At 48.2% G+C, this 12,481-nt stretch overlaps 1 protein-coding gene across 3 annotated transcripts; it reads right to left on the bottom strand.

Moving 5' to 3' along the window:
- Positions 1 to 821: 821 nt before the first annotated feature.
- LOC309364495 (uncharacterized protein) lies at positions 822 to 12,279 on the bottom strand. Of its 3 annotated transcripts, XM_081901912.1 has the most exons (7): positions 12,163 to 12,279; positions 8,834 to 8,898; positions 8,407 to 8,791; positions 7,617 to 7,704; positions 7,253 to 7,335; positions 6,881 to 7,007; positions 822 to 5,146 (listed from the first exon to the last, which is right to left on the bottom strand). In XM_081901912.1, exons 2-7 carry the CDS (start codon positions 8,875 to 8,877, stop codon positions 3,777 to 3,779), a joined length of 2,097 nt encoding a protein of 698 aa, XP_081758038.1. In that variant the 5' UTR covers positions 8,878 to 8,898; positions 12,163 to 12,279; the 3' UTR covers positions 822 to 3,776. The 3 variants fall into 3 exon arrangements, with proteins under 3 accessions (XP_081758038.1, XP_081758036.1, XP_081758037.1); XM_081901910.1 differs by having other exon boundaries at positions 8,407 to 8,898; XM_081901911.1 differs by having other exon boundaries at positions 7,632 to 7,704; positions 8,407 to 8,898.
- Between the last annotated feature and the right edge of the window lie 202 nt (positions 12,280 to 12,481).

Below are 12,481 nucleotides of genomic sequence, written 5' to 3'. Positions count from 1 at the left end.
TCCCGTGTTCTTTTAGATACAACAGTGTTCTTTTAGATACAATCTAAAATTGTCCCATTCTCTATTGAAGTTACAGATAGGTAGCCGTGTTGGTCTGCCATAGTCAAAACAAAAAAATTCCTTCCAGTAGCACCTTAAAGACCAACTATGTTAGTTCTTGGTATGAGCTTTCGTGTGCATGCACACTTCTTCAGATACACTGAAGAAGTGTGCATGCACACGAAAGCTCATACCAAGAACTAACTTAGTTGGTCTTTAAGGTGCTACTGGAAAGAATTCTATTGAAGTTTTTATCCTCCTGATTTTCCTGTTCAGTCTTGCCATTCTCTGCCAATAGCCAGGTCAGGCTGACTTTCTACTCTCAGCGTACCAAGATAAACAAGAGGTTTGCTTCAAAGGGTGCATGTTTCGCACTTAGCTCCTGTCTTGGAATAAATGCACAAAGGAAGGGGGTGGATTGGGGGAATCCTGGTGCTTGGGCTTGCAAGGGTTAACATGAACCCTAACTGGTTTCCAGGAGAGGAAGGGATTGTGAGATAAGAGAGGGGGCAGGTCTTTCCAGGCTCTTTTCCTGCAAGGCTTTTCTCCCTTGCAAAGAAGCTTTCGCTTGCACAAAGCACTGCGTCGCTGGAACCTCCTGCAACTTGGTGAGAAACCCCCACTTTGCACATTGGGGGAAAGGCACTTGGTGGTCCCGGTCCCCCCAAATCAGGAGGTCATTATGATGGGGGGCTGGGTAAAGGGACCCCCGACCATTAGGTCCAGTCGTGGCTGACACTGGGGTTGCGTCGCAGCCAAGCAACGGCAGGATAGTTTTTTTATGCAGGCAGTCCTTAAGGACCCCCCAATTCTGCTTTCACAGCACGCTTACTCTGAGGTAAAATCCCACTGTTCAATATGGCTCAGCAAAGATGTCTATGGTTTCAGCCTATTTTATTTTCCTCTCTTATTCATATCTCGTCGTTCCCTCAAAATGCTCGGGCAGATGGGATATTATTCTCCCCAACACAATTCTGTGCCACTGTATTCTGCTCTGGTCGGACCTCACCTGGAGTGCTGTGTCCAGTTCTGGGCACCACAGTTCAAGAAGGACACTGACAAACTGGAACGTGTCCAGAGGAGGGCAACCAAAATGGTCAAAGGCCTGGAAACGATGCCTTATGAGGAACGGCTAAGGGAGCTGGGCATGTTTAGCCTGGAGAAGAGGAGGCTAAGGGGTGATATGATAGCCATGTTCAAATATATAAAAGGATGTCACATAGAGGAGGGAGAAAGGTTGTTTTCTGCTGCTCCAGAGAAGCGGACACGGAGCAATGGATCCAAACTACAAGAAAGAAGATTCCACATAAACATTAGGAAGAACTTCCTGACAGTAAGAGCTGTTTGACAGTGGAATTTGCTGCCCAGGAGTGTGGTGGAGTCTCCTTCTTTGGAGGTCTTTAAGCAGAGGCTTGACAACCATATGTCAGGAGTGCTCTGATGGGGTTTCCTGTTTGGCAGGGGGTTGGACTCAATGGCCCTTGTGGTCTCTTCCAACTCTATGATTCTATGAATTCATAGTTACAACTCTGTAAAGGAGGATAGGCTGGCCCAGGATTCACCTTATTTATGTTTCCATTTGGGAGTGGACCACACACCAACTGGATTTTCTCAGGAGCCCCCTCTCTGTTTTTTCTTCTTCAAATGTGTTCTGGAGACTAATGTGACGGAGTAATTCCTTTTGTAACAACAATGTTTTCCCTCCCTTCTTAATATGTACATCCACATTGTGGCTGGATAAAGGGCTTCGTCTTTTTTAAAAAAATAAAAAATAAGTGGAGCACGGTTGGTCACACCTGTCTAATCCAGTGGTTCCCAAAACTTTTCAGGTCACCTTGGTTTCAGAAATTCATTCTGAGTGGCATTCATTCTTGAGAAAGCGCCATTCAGAATAGTGGTTTTGCAGAACTCTACCAAGGAAGATAACAACAGATTCAAAATGGTATTTTTTATTCAGTGTGTACATTTATTCAAAACTATTTAGTTTAATGATTCAGGTAGGTAGCTGTGTTGGTCTGACAAAGTCGAAATAAGAAAAAATGGGCAGGCCCTCCTTAGAGACCAACTAAGTTTGTTCTGGGTATAAGCTTTCGTGTGTATCTGAAGAAGTATGCATGCAAACAAAAGCTTATACAGTGGTACCTTGGGTTCCAGAGGTCCGTACTTAACCTGAAACTGTTCTTAACCTGAAGCACCACTTTAGCTAATGGGGCCTCCCGCTGCCGCCGCACCGCCGCAGCACGATTTCTGTTCTCATCCTGAAGCAAAGTTCTTAACCTGAAGCACTATTTCTGGGTTAGCGGAGTCTGTAACCTGAAGCGTATGTAACCTGAAGCATATGTAACCCGAGGTACCACTGTACACCTGCTTTTCAAAGAAATAAATTGCTGAGGGAAATCTGGGAAAGGGCAGGCAAAGAAAAAACAGACTCCGGTTTTCAATTAGTTAGCTTCAGAGACCGTGACTAGAAGCTGGTCTGGGTCTTTGCATAGCTATCATAGGCTCTCTTGTCCAATAAAAAGTTTGACAATAAAAAAACAACAACCTGGAGAGGAACACCAGAAAAGCATATGAGAACAGACCTTTAGGAAATGAGGACGATATACTCCTTTTCAGACAGTCGAAAGGAGGGGATGCATCTCGTCCTCCAAAATTGACATATTTGAATTCAGTGAGCTCAGCTCCCGAATCAGTGACATAAAACACTTTTTTAATCTGATTTTCCCATTTCCCCTCTTTCACTACAGCAGGGATGGGATCCTGGATTGTGATGGTGGGAGGTATCCCAATTTCCACCCCACCTCCCACAGGGACAGAGAGCTCATCTCTGCTAGCATGCATTTAGGACTCTTGAAGTCCCTTCTGAAAAGGGAGCAATGGTGCTCTTTTAAATGAAAAAGGCCATGCCATCAGGACAGCTGTGGATTTGCTACAGTTTTAAGAAAGAAGCTTGTGGAGCTTAGGTGTGGCCAAGATGGATTCAGCAATCCTTAATTGTTAATTTTGATCCTGCGCGGTCTTTGAATGCAACAGATGCAGACATTTTAAAACAGTTCATTTCACACTTTATCATCCCTTGTGAAGACGGTGTTTTATTTTACATGCATATTTTTGCTCTTTATCGCGTAGAAGATGCTGCAGATTTATCTTTGCAGGGCTTACAAGTTTCAGAAACTAAAAAATGCCTTCACCTCTTCCACCCATAAATTGGAAATAAATATTCGCAAATGGGATCTTGACCCTCTAGCATTCTGTTTGTTCCGTACCCCCTTCCTTTACTTAGGGAAAATTAAAGAATTCACTTTCACGAGAATTTGTTCCTTTCTGGAAGCACAGCTTCTCCCCTGTGTGCATTACCACTGAACCTTTTAAAAAATACATCAAGAATAAATACTGCTCCCCGCTTTACGACAATAGAAGTTTGTGTTTCTACTCAAACTCTCTCCCCCACTCCCCCCCCTTTTTATTTGTTGTCGTTTAGTCGTGTCTGCCTCTTTGTGACCCCCTGGACCAGAGCACGCCAGGCACTCCTGTCTTCCACTGCCTCCCGCAGTTTGGTCAAACTCATGCTGGTAGCTTCGAGAACACTGTCCAACCATCTCGTCCTCTATCGTCCCCTTCTCCTTGCGCCCTCCATCTTTCCCAACATCAGGGTCTTTTCCAGGGAGTCTTCTCTTCTGGTGAGGTGGCCAAAGTCTTGGAGCCTCAGCTTCAGGATCTGTCCTTCCAGTGAGCACTCAGGGCTGATTTCTTTCAGAATGGAGAGGTTTGATCTTGCAGTCCCTTTTGTGAGCTCTTTGATGGGAACTGAGGCTTTTCTGGCTGTAGAAGCTCTTCCCGCACTCCAAGCACGGATACGATTTATCCCCCGTGTGAATGCTCTGGTGGTACGTGAGGTAAATAGCCTGGCTGAAGCTCTTTCCGCACTCCAGGCATTTATAGGGCTTATTCGCCGTGTGAATCAACACTTGGTGGTTGGCGAGGTGCTCCTGCCGCCGGAAGGCCTTCCCGCATTCCAGACACGGGTAGGGTTTCTCCCCTGTGTGAATCCTTTTGTGGGAATACAGGTGAGACTTCGCTCTGAAGGCCTTCCCACACTCGGGGCACTGAAATGGCTTCTCCCCCGTGTGGATCCTTTCGTGGGAACAAAGGGCGGCGCTGCATTTGAAGCTCTTTCCGCACTCCAAGCACCGATACTGCTTCTCCCCCGTGTGGGTCCTTTGGTGGCGGGTTAGCTTGAAACGGCAGCGGAAGCCCTTTCCGCACTCCAAGCACCTGTGCGGCTTCACCTCCGTGTGAATTACCTGATGCTTACGTAGGTGCTTCTTCTGGTAGAAGCGCTTCCCGCACTCCAGACATGCGTACGGTTTCTCTCCCGTGTGAACTTTCTGGTGGGAATACAGGTGAGAGCGATCCCTGAAGCGCTTCCCGCACTCGGGGCACGGATACGGTTTCTCCCCGGTGTGAAGTCTCTGGTGGGAAGAGAGGGTGGAGCTGTGCCGGAAGCCCCTCCCACAATCCGGGCACTGATACGGTTTCTCCCCGGTGTGGATCCTCTGGTGCCGAATCAGATTATAGCGGCAGTTGAAGCTCCGCCCGCACTCCAGGCACCGGTACGGTTTTTCCTCCGTGTGAATCGCCTGGTGGTTGGTGAGGTGTTTCTTCTGGCTGAAGGTCTTTCCGCATTCCAAGCACCGGTATGGCTTCTCTCCCGTGTGAATCCTTCGGTGAGAAATAAGGCCAGAAGTGTAAGGGAAGCTTTTCCCACACTCGGCGCAAATATAGGGTTTCTCTGTGCTGTGAATTCCTTGAAGGGAAGCGACACGAGTGATGCTCGTTCCGCACTCCGAGTGCTCGTAAGAATTCTCCCTTGGGTGGGTTTTGACGCTGGGTTTACGTCCCCTTTTAGAACAGAGACTTCCCCTGTTCACACGGGGTATCCCTGTTTCCTTTCTCTCATCCGTTCCTTCTCGGGTTGCAATTTCACGGTAGTCACATCCCCGAGAAGCGGACGATTTATTTCTCCTCTTCCCTTCACGTCCCTCCCTTTCCGATGTCTCTTTCCCAAGTAGATCTCCCTTATTCTGGGTTTCCCGTTTGTCACCTTCTGCAACGAAGAGAGAGAGAAGCGGATAAGAGCCTGAGGGGAAAACATAGTCTCAAATCACTGAGCAGCTTCAACACTTGTGATCAAGGAAGAGCTTGAAAGATTTAGATGGGAGGCAGGCCTGACCACAGATTAATTCCAGCTGCTGTGCTATATAGGCTATTGAGTTCAGCTTCTAGCTCAGACAGGAAATTCGTCGGGTGATCTTGGGCTAATCACACTCACCTCGGCCTACTTCACAAGGTTGTTGTAAAGGTAAATGGAAGAACCATGTGTCATCTACATTGGCTCCCAGTATGTTTCCGAGCACAATCAAAGTGTTGGTGCTGACCTTGAAAGCCCTAAACGGCCTCGGTCCTGTATACCTGAAGGAGTGTCTCCACCCCCATCGTTCTGCCCGGACACTGAGGTCCAGCTCCAAGGGCCTTCTGGCAGTTCCCTGATTGTGAGGTTACAGGGAACCAGACAGAGGGCCTTCTCGGTAGTGGCACCCACCCTGTGGAACACCCTCCCATCAGATGTCAAGGAAATAAACAACTATCTGACTTTTAGAAGACACCTGAAAGCAGCCTTGTTTAGGGAAGTTTTTAATGTCTGATGTTTTATTGTGTTTTTAATATTCTGTTGGGAGTCAGCCAGAGTGGCTGGAGAAAACCAGCCAGATGGGCGGGGTATAAATTAAAAAATATTATTATTATTATTATTATTATTATTATTATTATTATTATTATTATTATTATTATTATTATTATCTCTTCCGAACTGTTAGTTGCGAAAGAAGCAACTGGGGGATAGATATGGGGGGAAATGGCAGAGCATCCCAGACTTTTTTAGGCCAAACCCTTTTTCATAAATTAGGGTAACCACTCCCATTCCTGTCAGCCCCAGCCACAATCGCAATGCTCAGGAATGATGGAAACTAGAATCCAAAAACCTTAAGAGGGCACTATTTTGGCTGTCCTGGTCCTGTAAGGGTCCTCAAACCTCACCCCCCCAAAAAAAATCACAATAGGCATCCAATAGCGAGGAAGATCCTCGTTCCATAACCTGGTCTGCCCACCTGGGAGTCTTTTTTGATACTCCTCCCTCCACACCACCTATAGGAAAAATATAAACAAAGCCATCTCAAGGCCCAAAATAAAAAGCTGTACAGACGCCTGACCAAAATGGAGGTTAGATACAGCATATGAGCATGTGAGGAAAAGGTTTAGTGAGAAATCCAAACAAGGGTCTTTCAAGCCAAATGTGGGGAAATATATACGTATATAACTTTTTTATTGGGGAGAAGTGGGGGAAATGGATGTAGGCTCTGAAATAAGGCATACTTGACTCCTGGTCAGATGTTTTTTGAGAGGCAAAATATTTTCTTATTTGTGGGCACTTGAAACCAGAAATCCCAGCCTTTTTTCTGCCATGGATTGCTGTTTGGCCCAGTCAAGAAACTTGCTCCATCTTCTGACATCCGTCGTCTTTCCAGCCAACCAGGAAATAGCTGAGATGCTAGTTCCACTTCCATATCAGATCTGAAACTCCCATTCTGAAAAAGCCTGGCCAGTTTAAACCAGTCAGGCCATTGCTAAGAATGGCAAAAGTGGAGGGTGTGTATTCAGAGAGTGTCCTTTCAACATTTACCGCACAGGCAGGGATGCTGAGCTACGCCACAATACCGAGTTTCACTATATAAAGAAATTCTGAATTATGAAAAAGAGATTATGATCCAAGAGACAGCCTCACCAAGAGAGAACAGAATCCAAAGGCTCTCCTCCATGACTTGGTTATGCAGAGCTCTCTGGTCAGGATCCAGCAGATCCCACTCCTCTTCTGTGAACCACACAGCCACGTCCCCAAAGGATACCAGACCCTGAAAGAAACAGAAAACGTTTTTTCTCCTTGCACATTGCACAAAGATTATCGACTAGCTGCAACCAAAATACTAGTTGTGGTGAAGTGGCTGGTCATTATTCTCAATATTTAAATGGTTTTTTTGGGGGGGCAGACACAAGACTTCATTAGGGGCAGCTTTGACAGAAGCTAAGAGGAGAAGAGAGATCTGTTTAGGACCGGAGAGGGGACCAGCCTCTTTCCCCCAGTGATTTATCCTCCTACCTGATCTGGTTTCACAGCTGCTTCTTCTTCAACACCGCAAAGAAGAGATGTCTGAGCAGGTATGTGTGGCTTCATTCTGTCACCTGCGAGAGACAAACGTGCCACGAACCCATTAAAACATGTGTACCTCGGAGATTGAGTGACTGCATGTCTCATTTAGGAAAGGTCCTATATGATGGGTGCATTCCAGCAGTTTATACTGTATATTTTGATCGTGTGAAAACCCATCTCTGGTTCCTAACCAGAAATCAGGGGTGTGAAGTGTTGCAAATAAACCAAGTTTGCCTTCCCCCAAAAGTTAAAAGGGTTCCCTTCAAAATATGCAGAGAGAAAACAAACTGAAATAGAAGCCTTGAATCCGTACCTGGTGACCTCTGACCTTTGACGGATACAGCCCTCTCTGTTTTAGGGAAATCAGTCCTCTTTTCTGTCGCTGGATCCTTTACCCGAAACTGCAATAGGGATAGAAGACATCACACGGGGAGAAGGATTTAAAAAAAGGGATGGCAAAGGCATTCCTGTTTGGCTGATTTCCAGTGAAAGTAGGAAAACAAACAGGGTTTTTTTTATATCAACACTTCCATTCCAAGACCCTTGGGAGTTTGAAACTGAAGGGTTCCCTGCAGATTCCAAACACCACTAGCCCCAGCAAATACAGACAATGCTCAGGGTCCTGAAAGACCTACATTGGCTCCCAGTACGTGTCCGAGCACAATTCAAAGTGTTGGTGCTGACCTTTAAAGCCCTAATCGGCCTCAGTCCAGTATACCTGAAGGAGCGTCTCCAACCCCATTGTTCTGCCCGGACAATGGTCCAGCACCGAGGGCCTTCTGGCGGTTCCCTCACTGCAAGAGGCCAAGTTACAGGGAACCAGGCAGAGGGCCCGCCCTGTGGAACGCCCTCCTAGCAGATGTCAAAGAGAAAAACAACTACCAGACTTTTAGAAGACATCTGAAGGCAGCCCTGTTTAGGGAAGCTTTTAATGTTTGATGTTTTATCATGTTTTTAATATCCTATTGGGAGCCACCCAGAGTGGCTGGGGAGACCCGGCCAGATGGGCAGGGTGTAAATAAAATATTATTATTAGGGATGATGGTAATTTTAATTCAACATATTTTGGAGGACACATCCATAATAAGATGACACGCTCTCACCTGCTGCTTTTCCTGCTTCTTCTCCTCTGCTCGGCTCAGGAGGAAACCTTCTGCCAGGGCCACCGCCTGGGAACTGGTCTCCGCTCCGCATTCCCTGACCCAGTTTTCCATCTCCGGGGGGAGGACAGCCAGGAACTGCTCCAGGATCACCAGGTCCAGGATCTGAGCCTTGGTGTGTCTCTTTGGCTTCAGCCACTGACGGCAGAGATGGTAGAGTCGGCTGCAAACCTCTCGGGGTCCCTCGGCCTCCTGGTAGCGGAATCGCCTGAAACGCTGGCACTGTATGCCTGAGCTGAGGGCATCCTCCTCGCCCAGGATCTCCTGCATGGCTCTTTCCCAGAATCTCCCACTGCTCCAAATCTTGATAGAATTGTGGTCTCTTCCCACTTCAAGGGCAGCCATATTTGATCTGGGCACTAAGGAAGCCTCAGCCTTTTTTGGTCTATTTCTCAGGGCAAAGGCTGTTCTCATTGGTCTCTTTGCAACCAAGTCCTGTAAAGCCAAGACATTTTTTCCATGTTAGAATTATCACGTTGTCAGTAAAAAGATTCCCTGTATTAGTTAAAGGAGCATGGCTCTCAGCTAGGGCCATATATCGTCCAAACCCAGTCCATATTGTGATTTATAATTTTTGACCTGGAAATATATCGCAAATCATAGTGTGTGTGTGTGCGCGCTTTGCAAAAATCACGATGCAGGAAAAACTGAAGCCGCCCAATGACTCTACATAGCTCCATCCTTATTTCAGACTTTGTGATATATTGGTATATCACAATTTTTAGCTGGTGATCTATCACAATGTTAAAAACCAGATGTCGCCCAATACTATTCGCAACCAGGTCTTCGTTCTCCTGGAAGGAAAGGCTGATGAATGCTGGCATTCAAAGAGATTGGAGGGCAGAAAGGGAAAATAAGATCGCCCCCCCCCCCACGTATTCTCCATGACTGTTGCCATTTTCTCCTCCAGCTTCACTTAGAGCAGGCACGTCCATTTCGGGGGCCTAATCTGGCCCGCTGGTCGGTTTAATCCAGCCCCTTGTGGCAGTTTATTTCCTGGGGTAAAATCCTAAAAAAACCTCAATAACTTCAGTGCTAAAAAAAAAATCTCAACAACACTGAGGTAAATTCCTAAAAAATGGTCAACAACTTCAATCCTAAATCTGAAGAAGTGTGCATGCACACAAAAGCTCATACCAAGAACTAACTTAGTTGGTCTTTAAGGTGCTACTGGAAGGAATTTTTTTTGTTTCAATCCTAAAAAAAAGGTCAACAAATTTAGTTGGCCCTTATGGCCCTTCACTTCATCAAATCTGGCCCTCTTTGACTGATAGAGTAAGTAAATAACACTGGAGTTGGTTTAAACCCATGGTTCCCAACAGGGGGGCAATTTGATTTTTAAGGGGGGCAATTCAAGAATGAGTTATTAAAGGCTTCCTCCACATGAATAGGAATTCACTTTTTGAATAATAAGAATTATATGTCATGGGGGTGGGAGTGGGACTGGGATTTTAGAGATGCTTAGGTGGGGCATGGCAAAAAAAAAAGGTTGGCAACCACTGGTTTAAACCAAAATTGCCTCTCAACAAAAGCAATGTCAATCGGATTCACTGCATTGCTTGCACACATGCTTAAAAGCGTAAGGTCCAGAATATAAGCCTCAATTTAACTTTTCACGATCAGAATTGGGGTGGGGGGAGTGTGGCTTATATTTGGGCCAATATGGTACATCTCACTAACAGCAACTCTTCCCACCTATGGTTTTGAAGCTGAAAAACTCATAGATCTCCTACGATTCAGCACCTATGGGTGGGTGGGAGGGAAAGAGGGTTTCCTGGCCTCTCCTGCAATCCTGCTCTGTCACAGGATGCTGCTCCCAGCTGGGTTTTTCGGATCCCTATTTTCTTCCCATTCTCCTTTAATTCAAATAAAAACCGCCTTGCGATCCTGGGATTGAAGGCCGGGCGTTCGGGCTTCACAAAATGGAAGTAAGTAAGTAAACGCTTGCTTATTTTCAGCCGGGTTTTCGTTTGCTGGGTTTGATGGCTTGCCATTTTTCAAGTTAAGTGCCTTCTGTTAAGAAGCGTAGAATCGTGGCGTTGGAAGGGACCCTGGGGGACATCTAGTCCAACCCCAGGGATCTGAATGAAAACATCCATGGCAGGTGGCCATCAAAAAGTCCCGCGCGTGCATCTCGGGAGATGACGTCTGAATTGCCATCATGTGTGTGTAAAGGTAAAGGGACCCCTGACCATTAGGTCCAGTCGTGGCCGACTCTGGGGTTGCGGCGCTCATCTCGCTTTATTGGCCAAGAGAGCCAGCGTACAGCTTCTGGGTCATGTGGCCAGCATGACTAAGCCGCTTCTGGAGAACCAGAGCAGCGCACGGAAATGCCACGTTAACCTTCCCGCTGGAGTGGTACCTATTTAAAGGTAAAGGTAAAGGTACCCCTGCCCGTACGGGCCAGTCGTGTCCAACTCTGGGGTTGCGTGCCCATCTCGCTTAAGAGGCCGGGAGCCAGAGCTGTCCGACGACACTTCCGGGTCACGTGGCCAGCGTGACGAAGCTGCTCTGGCAAGCCAGCACCAGCACAGCGCACGGAAACGCCGTTTACCTTCCCGCTATAAAGCGGTACCTATTTATCTACTTGCACTTAGGGGTGCTTTCGAACTGCTAGGTGGGCAGGAGCTGGGACCGATCGACGCGAGCGCACCCCGTCGCGGGGATTCGAACCGCCGACCATACGATCGGCAAGTCCTAGGCACTGAGGTTTTACCCACAGCGCCACCCGCGTCCCCTATGGTACCTATTTATCTACTTGCAATTGACGTGCTTTCAGTGGCGTAGCGTGGGTTATCAGCACCCGGGGCAAGGCAAGTAATTTGCGCCCCCTAACCCATGGATTTCCCTAACCCCCAGATGTTGCGCCCGGTGCAGCCGGCCCCCCCTGCACCCCCCACGCTACGCCACTGCGTGCTTTCAAACTGCTAGGTGGGCAGGAGCAGGGACCGAGCAACGGGAGCTCACCCCGTCGCGGGGATTCGAACCGCCGACCATACGATCGGCAAGTCCTAGGCACTGAGGTTTTACCCACAGCGCCACCCGCGTCCCCTATGGTACCTATTTATCTACTTGCAATTGACGTGCTTTCAGTGGCGTAGCGTGGGTTATCAGCACCCGGGGCAAGGCAAGTAATTTGCGCCCCCTAACCCATGGATTTGCACCCCCTAACCCATGGATTTGCGCCCCCTAACCCATGGATTTGCGCCCCCTAACCCATGGATTTCCCTAACCCCCAGATGTTGCGCCAGGTGCAGCCGGCCCCCCCTCCCCCCCACGCTACGCCACTGCGTGCTTTCAAACTGCTAGGTTGGCAGGAGCAGGGACCGAGCAAAGGGAGCTCACCCCGTCGCGGGGATTCGAACCACCGACCTTCTGATCGGCAAGCCGGTTTAAACCACAGTGCCACCTGCGTCCGGTGTGTGTTATTGGAGGGGCATTAATTCTAATCGCAGCGCAATGCACAATTCGTAGAACCGCAGAGCTGGAAAGGGGTCCCTTGGTGTCATCTAGACCAACCCCCGGAAATGCATTGGCCGTCTCAAGAGATGCAGACACAGCGCACCCCCAGCGGCTTCCTGGCCTTGCTGGAGGGAGCCCCACTCCCTGATTTGGGGGGCATGGGATAAACAGCCCCCCCCCGTGGGCACCCTCTCCCTGGGACATCTTGTGCAATGGGTACGGGCTGGGGGGGCTCACCAGATTGCAGATGCAGCATTTGGAGATGACCCTCCCAAGTGGAAAAGCCAGGCAGGCAAAGGGGCTTCAGAGAGGAGGTGCTTTGGTTGCAGAGGACGCCTCCCCCTCCTCCCCCCCCACTCCCAATTCACTTCTTCTCTAGGATTCGAGCTCGCTTCGTTTTAACCCTTTGAAGCCCAGCCTCTGCACCGCTTGCTCTCAAGGCAGCAGCCGCCAAGGAGGAAAGGCAGATGGGTGCTTTGCAGGCGCACTTCAGGTTCCGAAACGAACATAGCCCATGGAAACAGCCCCGCCACAAGGCTGTTTTTTGCGTGGTTAT

This window comes from Podarcis melisellensis (assembly GCF_964234715.1).
Source record: "Podarcis melisellensis genome assembly, chromosome: 2".
NCBI classification, from domain to species: Eukaryota; Metazoa; Chordata; class Lepidosauria; order Squamata; family Lacertidae; genus Podarcis; species Podarcis melisellensis.
Note: the sequence above shows the minus strand (reverse complement) of the source record. Positions and strands in the feature narration are given on the sequence as shown.

Bases quoted from the DNA above. Each gene is read 5' to 3' on its own strand.
- LOC309364495 (XM_081901910.1), bottom strand. From the start codon at position 8,877: ATGAGAACAGCCTTTGCCCTGAGAAATAGACCAAAAAAGGCTGAGGCT. The intron at 7,705-8,406 runs GTGAGAGCGTGT...TCCCTATTGCAG, and splicing joins AGAAGCAGGAAAAGCAGCAG to TTTCGGGTAAAGGATCCAGC. The intron at 7,336-7,616 runs GTACGGATTCAA...TGTCTCTCGCAG, and splicing joins CAAAGGTCAGAGGTCACCAG to GTGACAGAATGAAGCCACAC.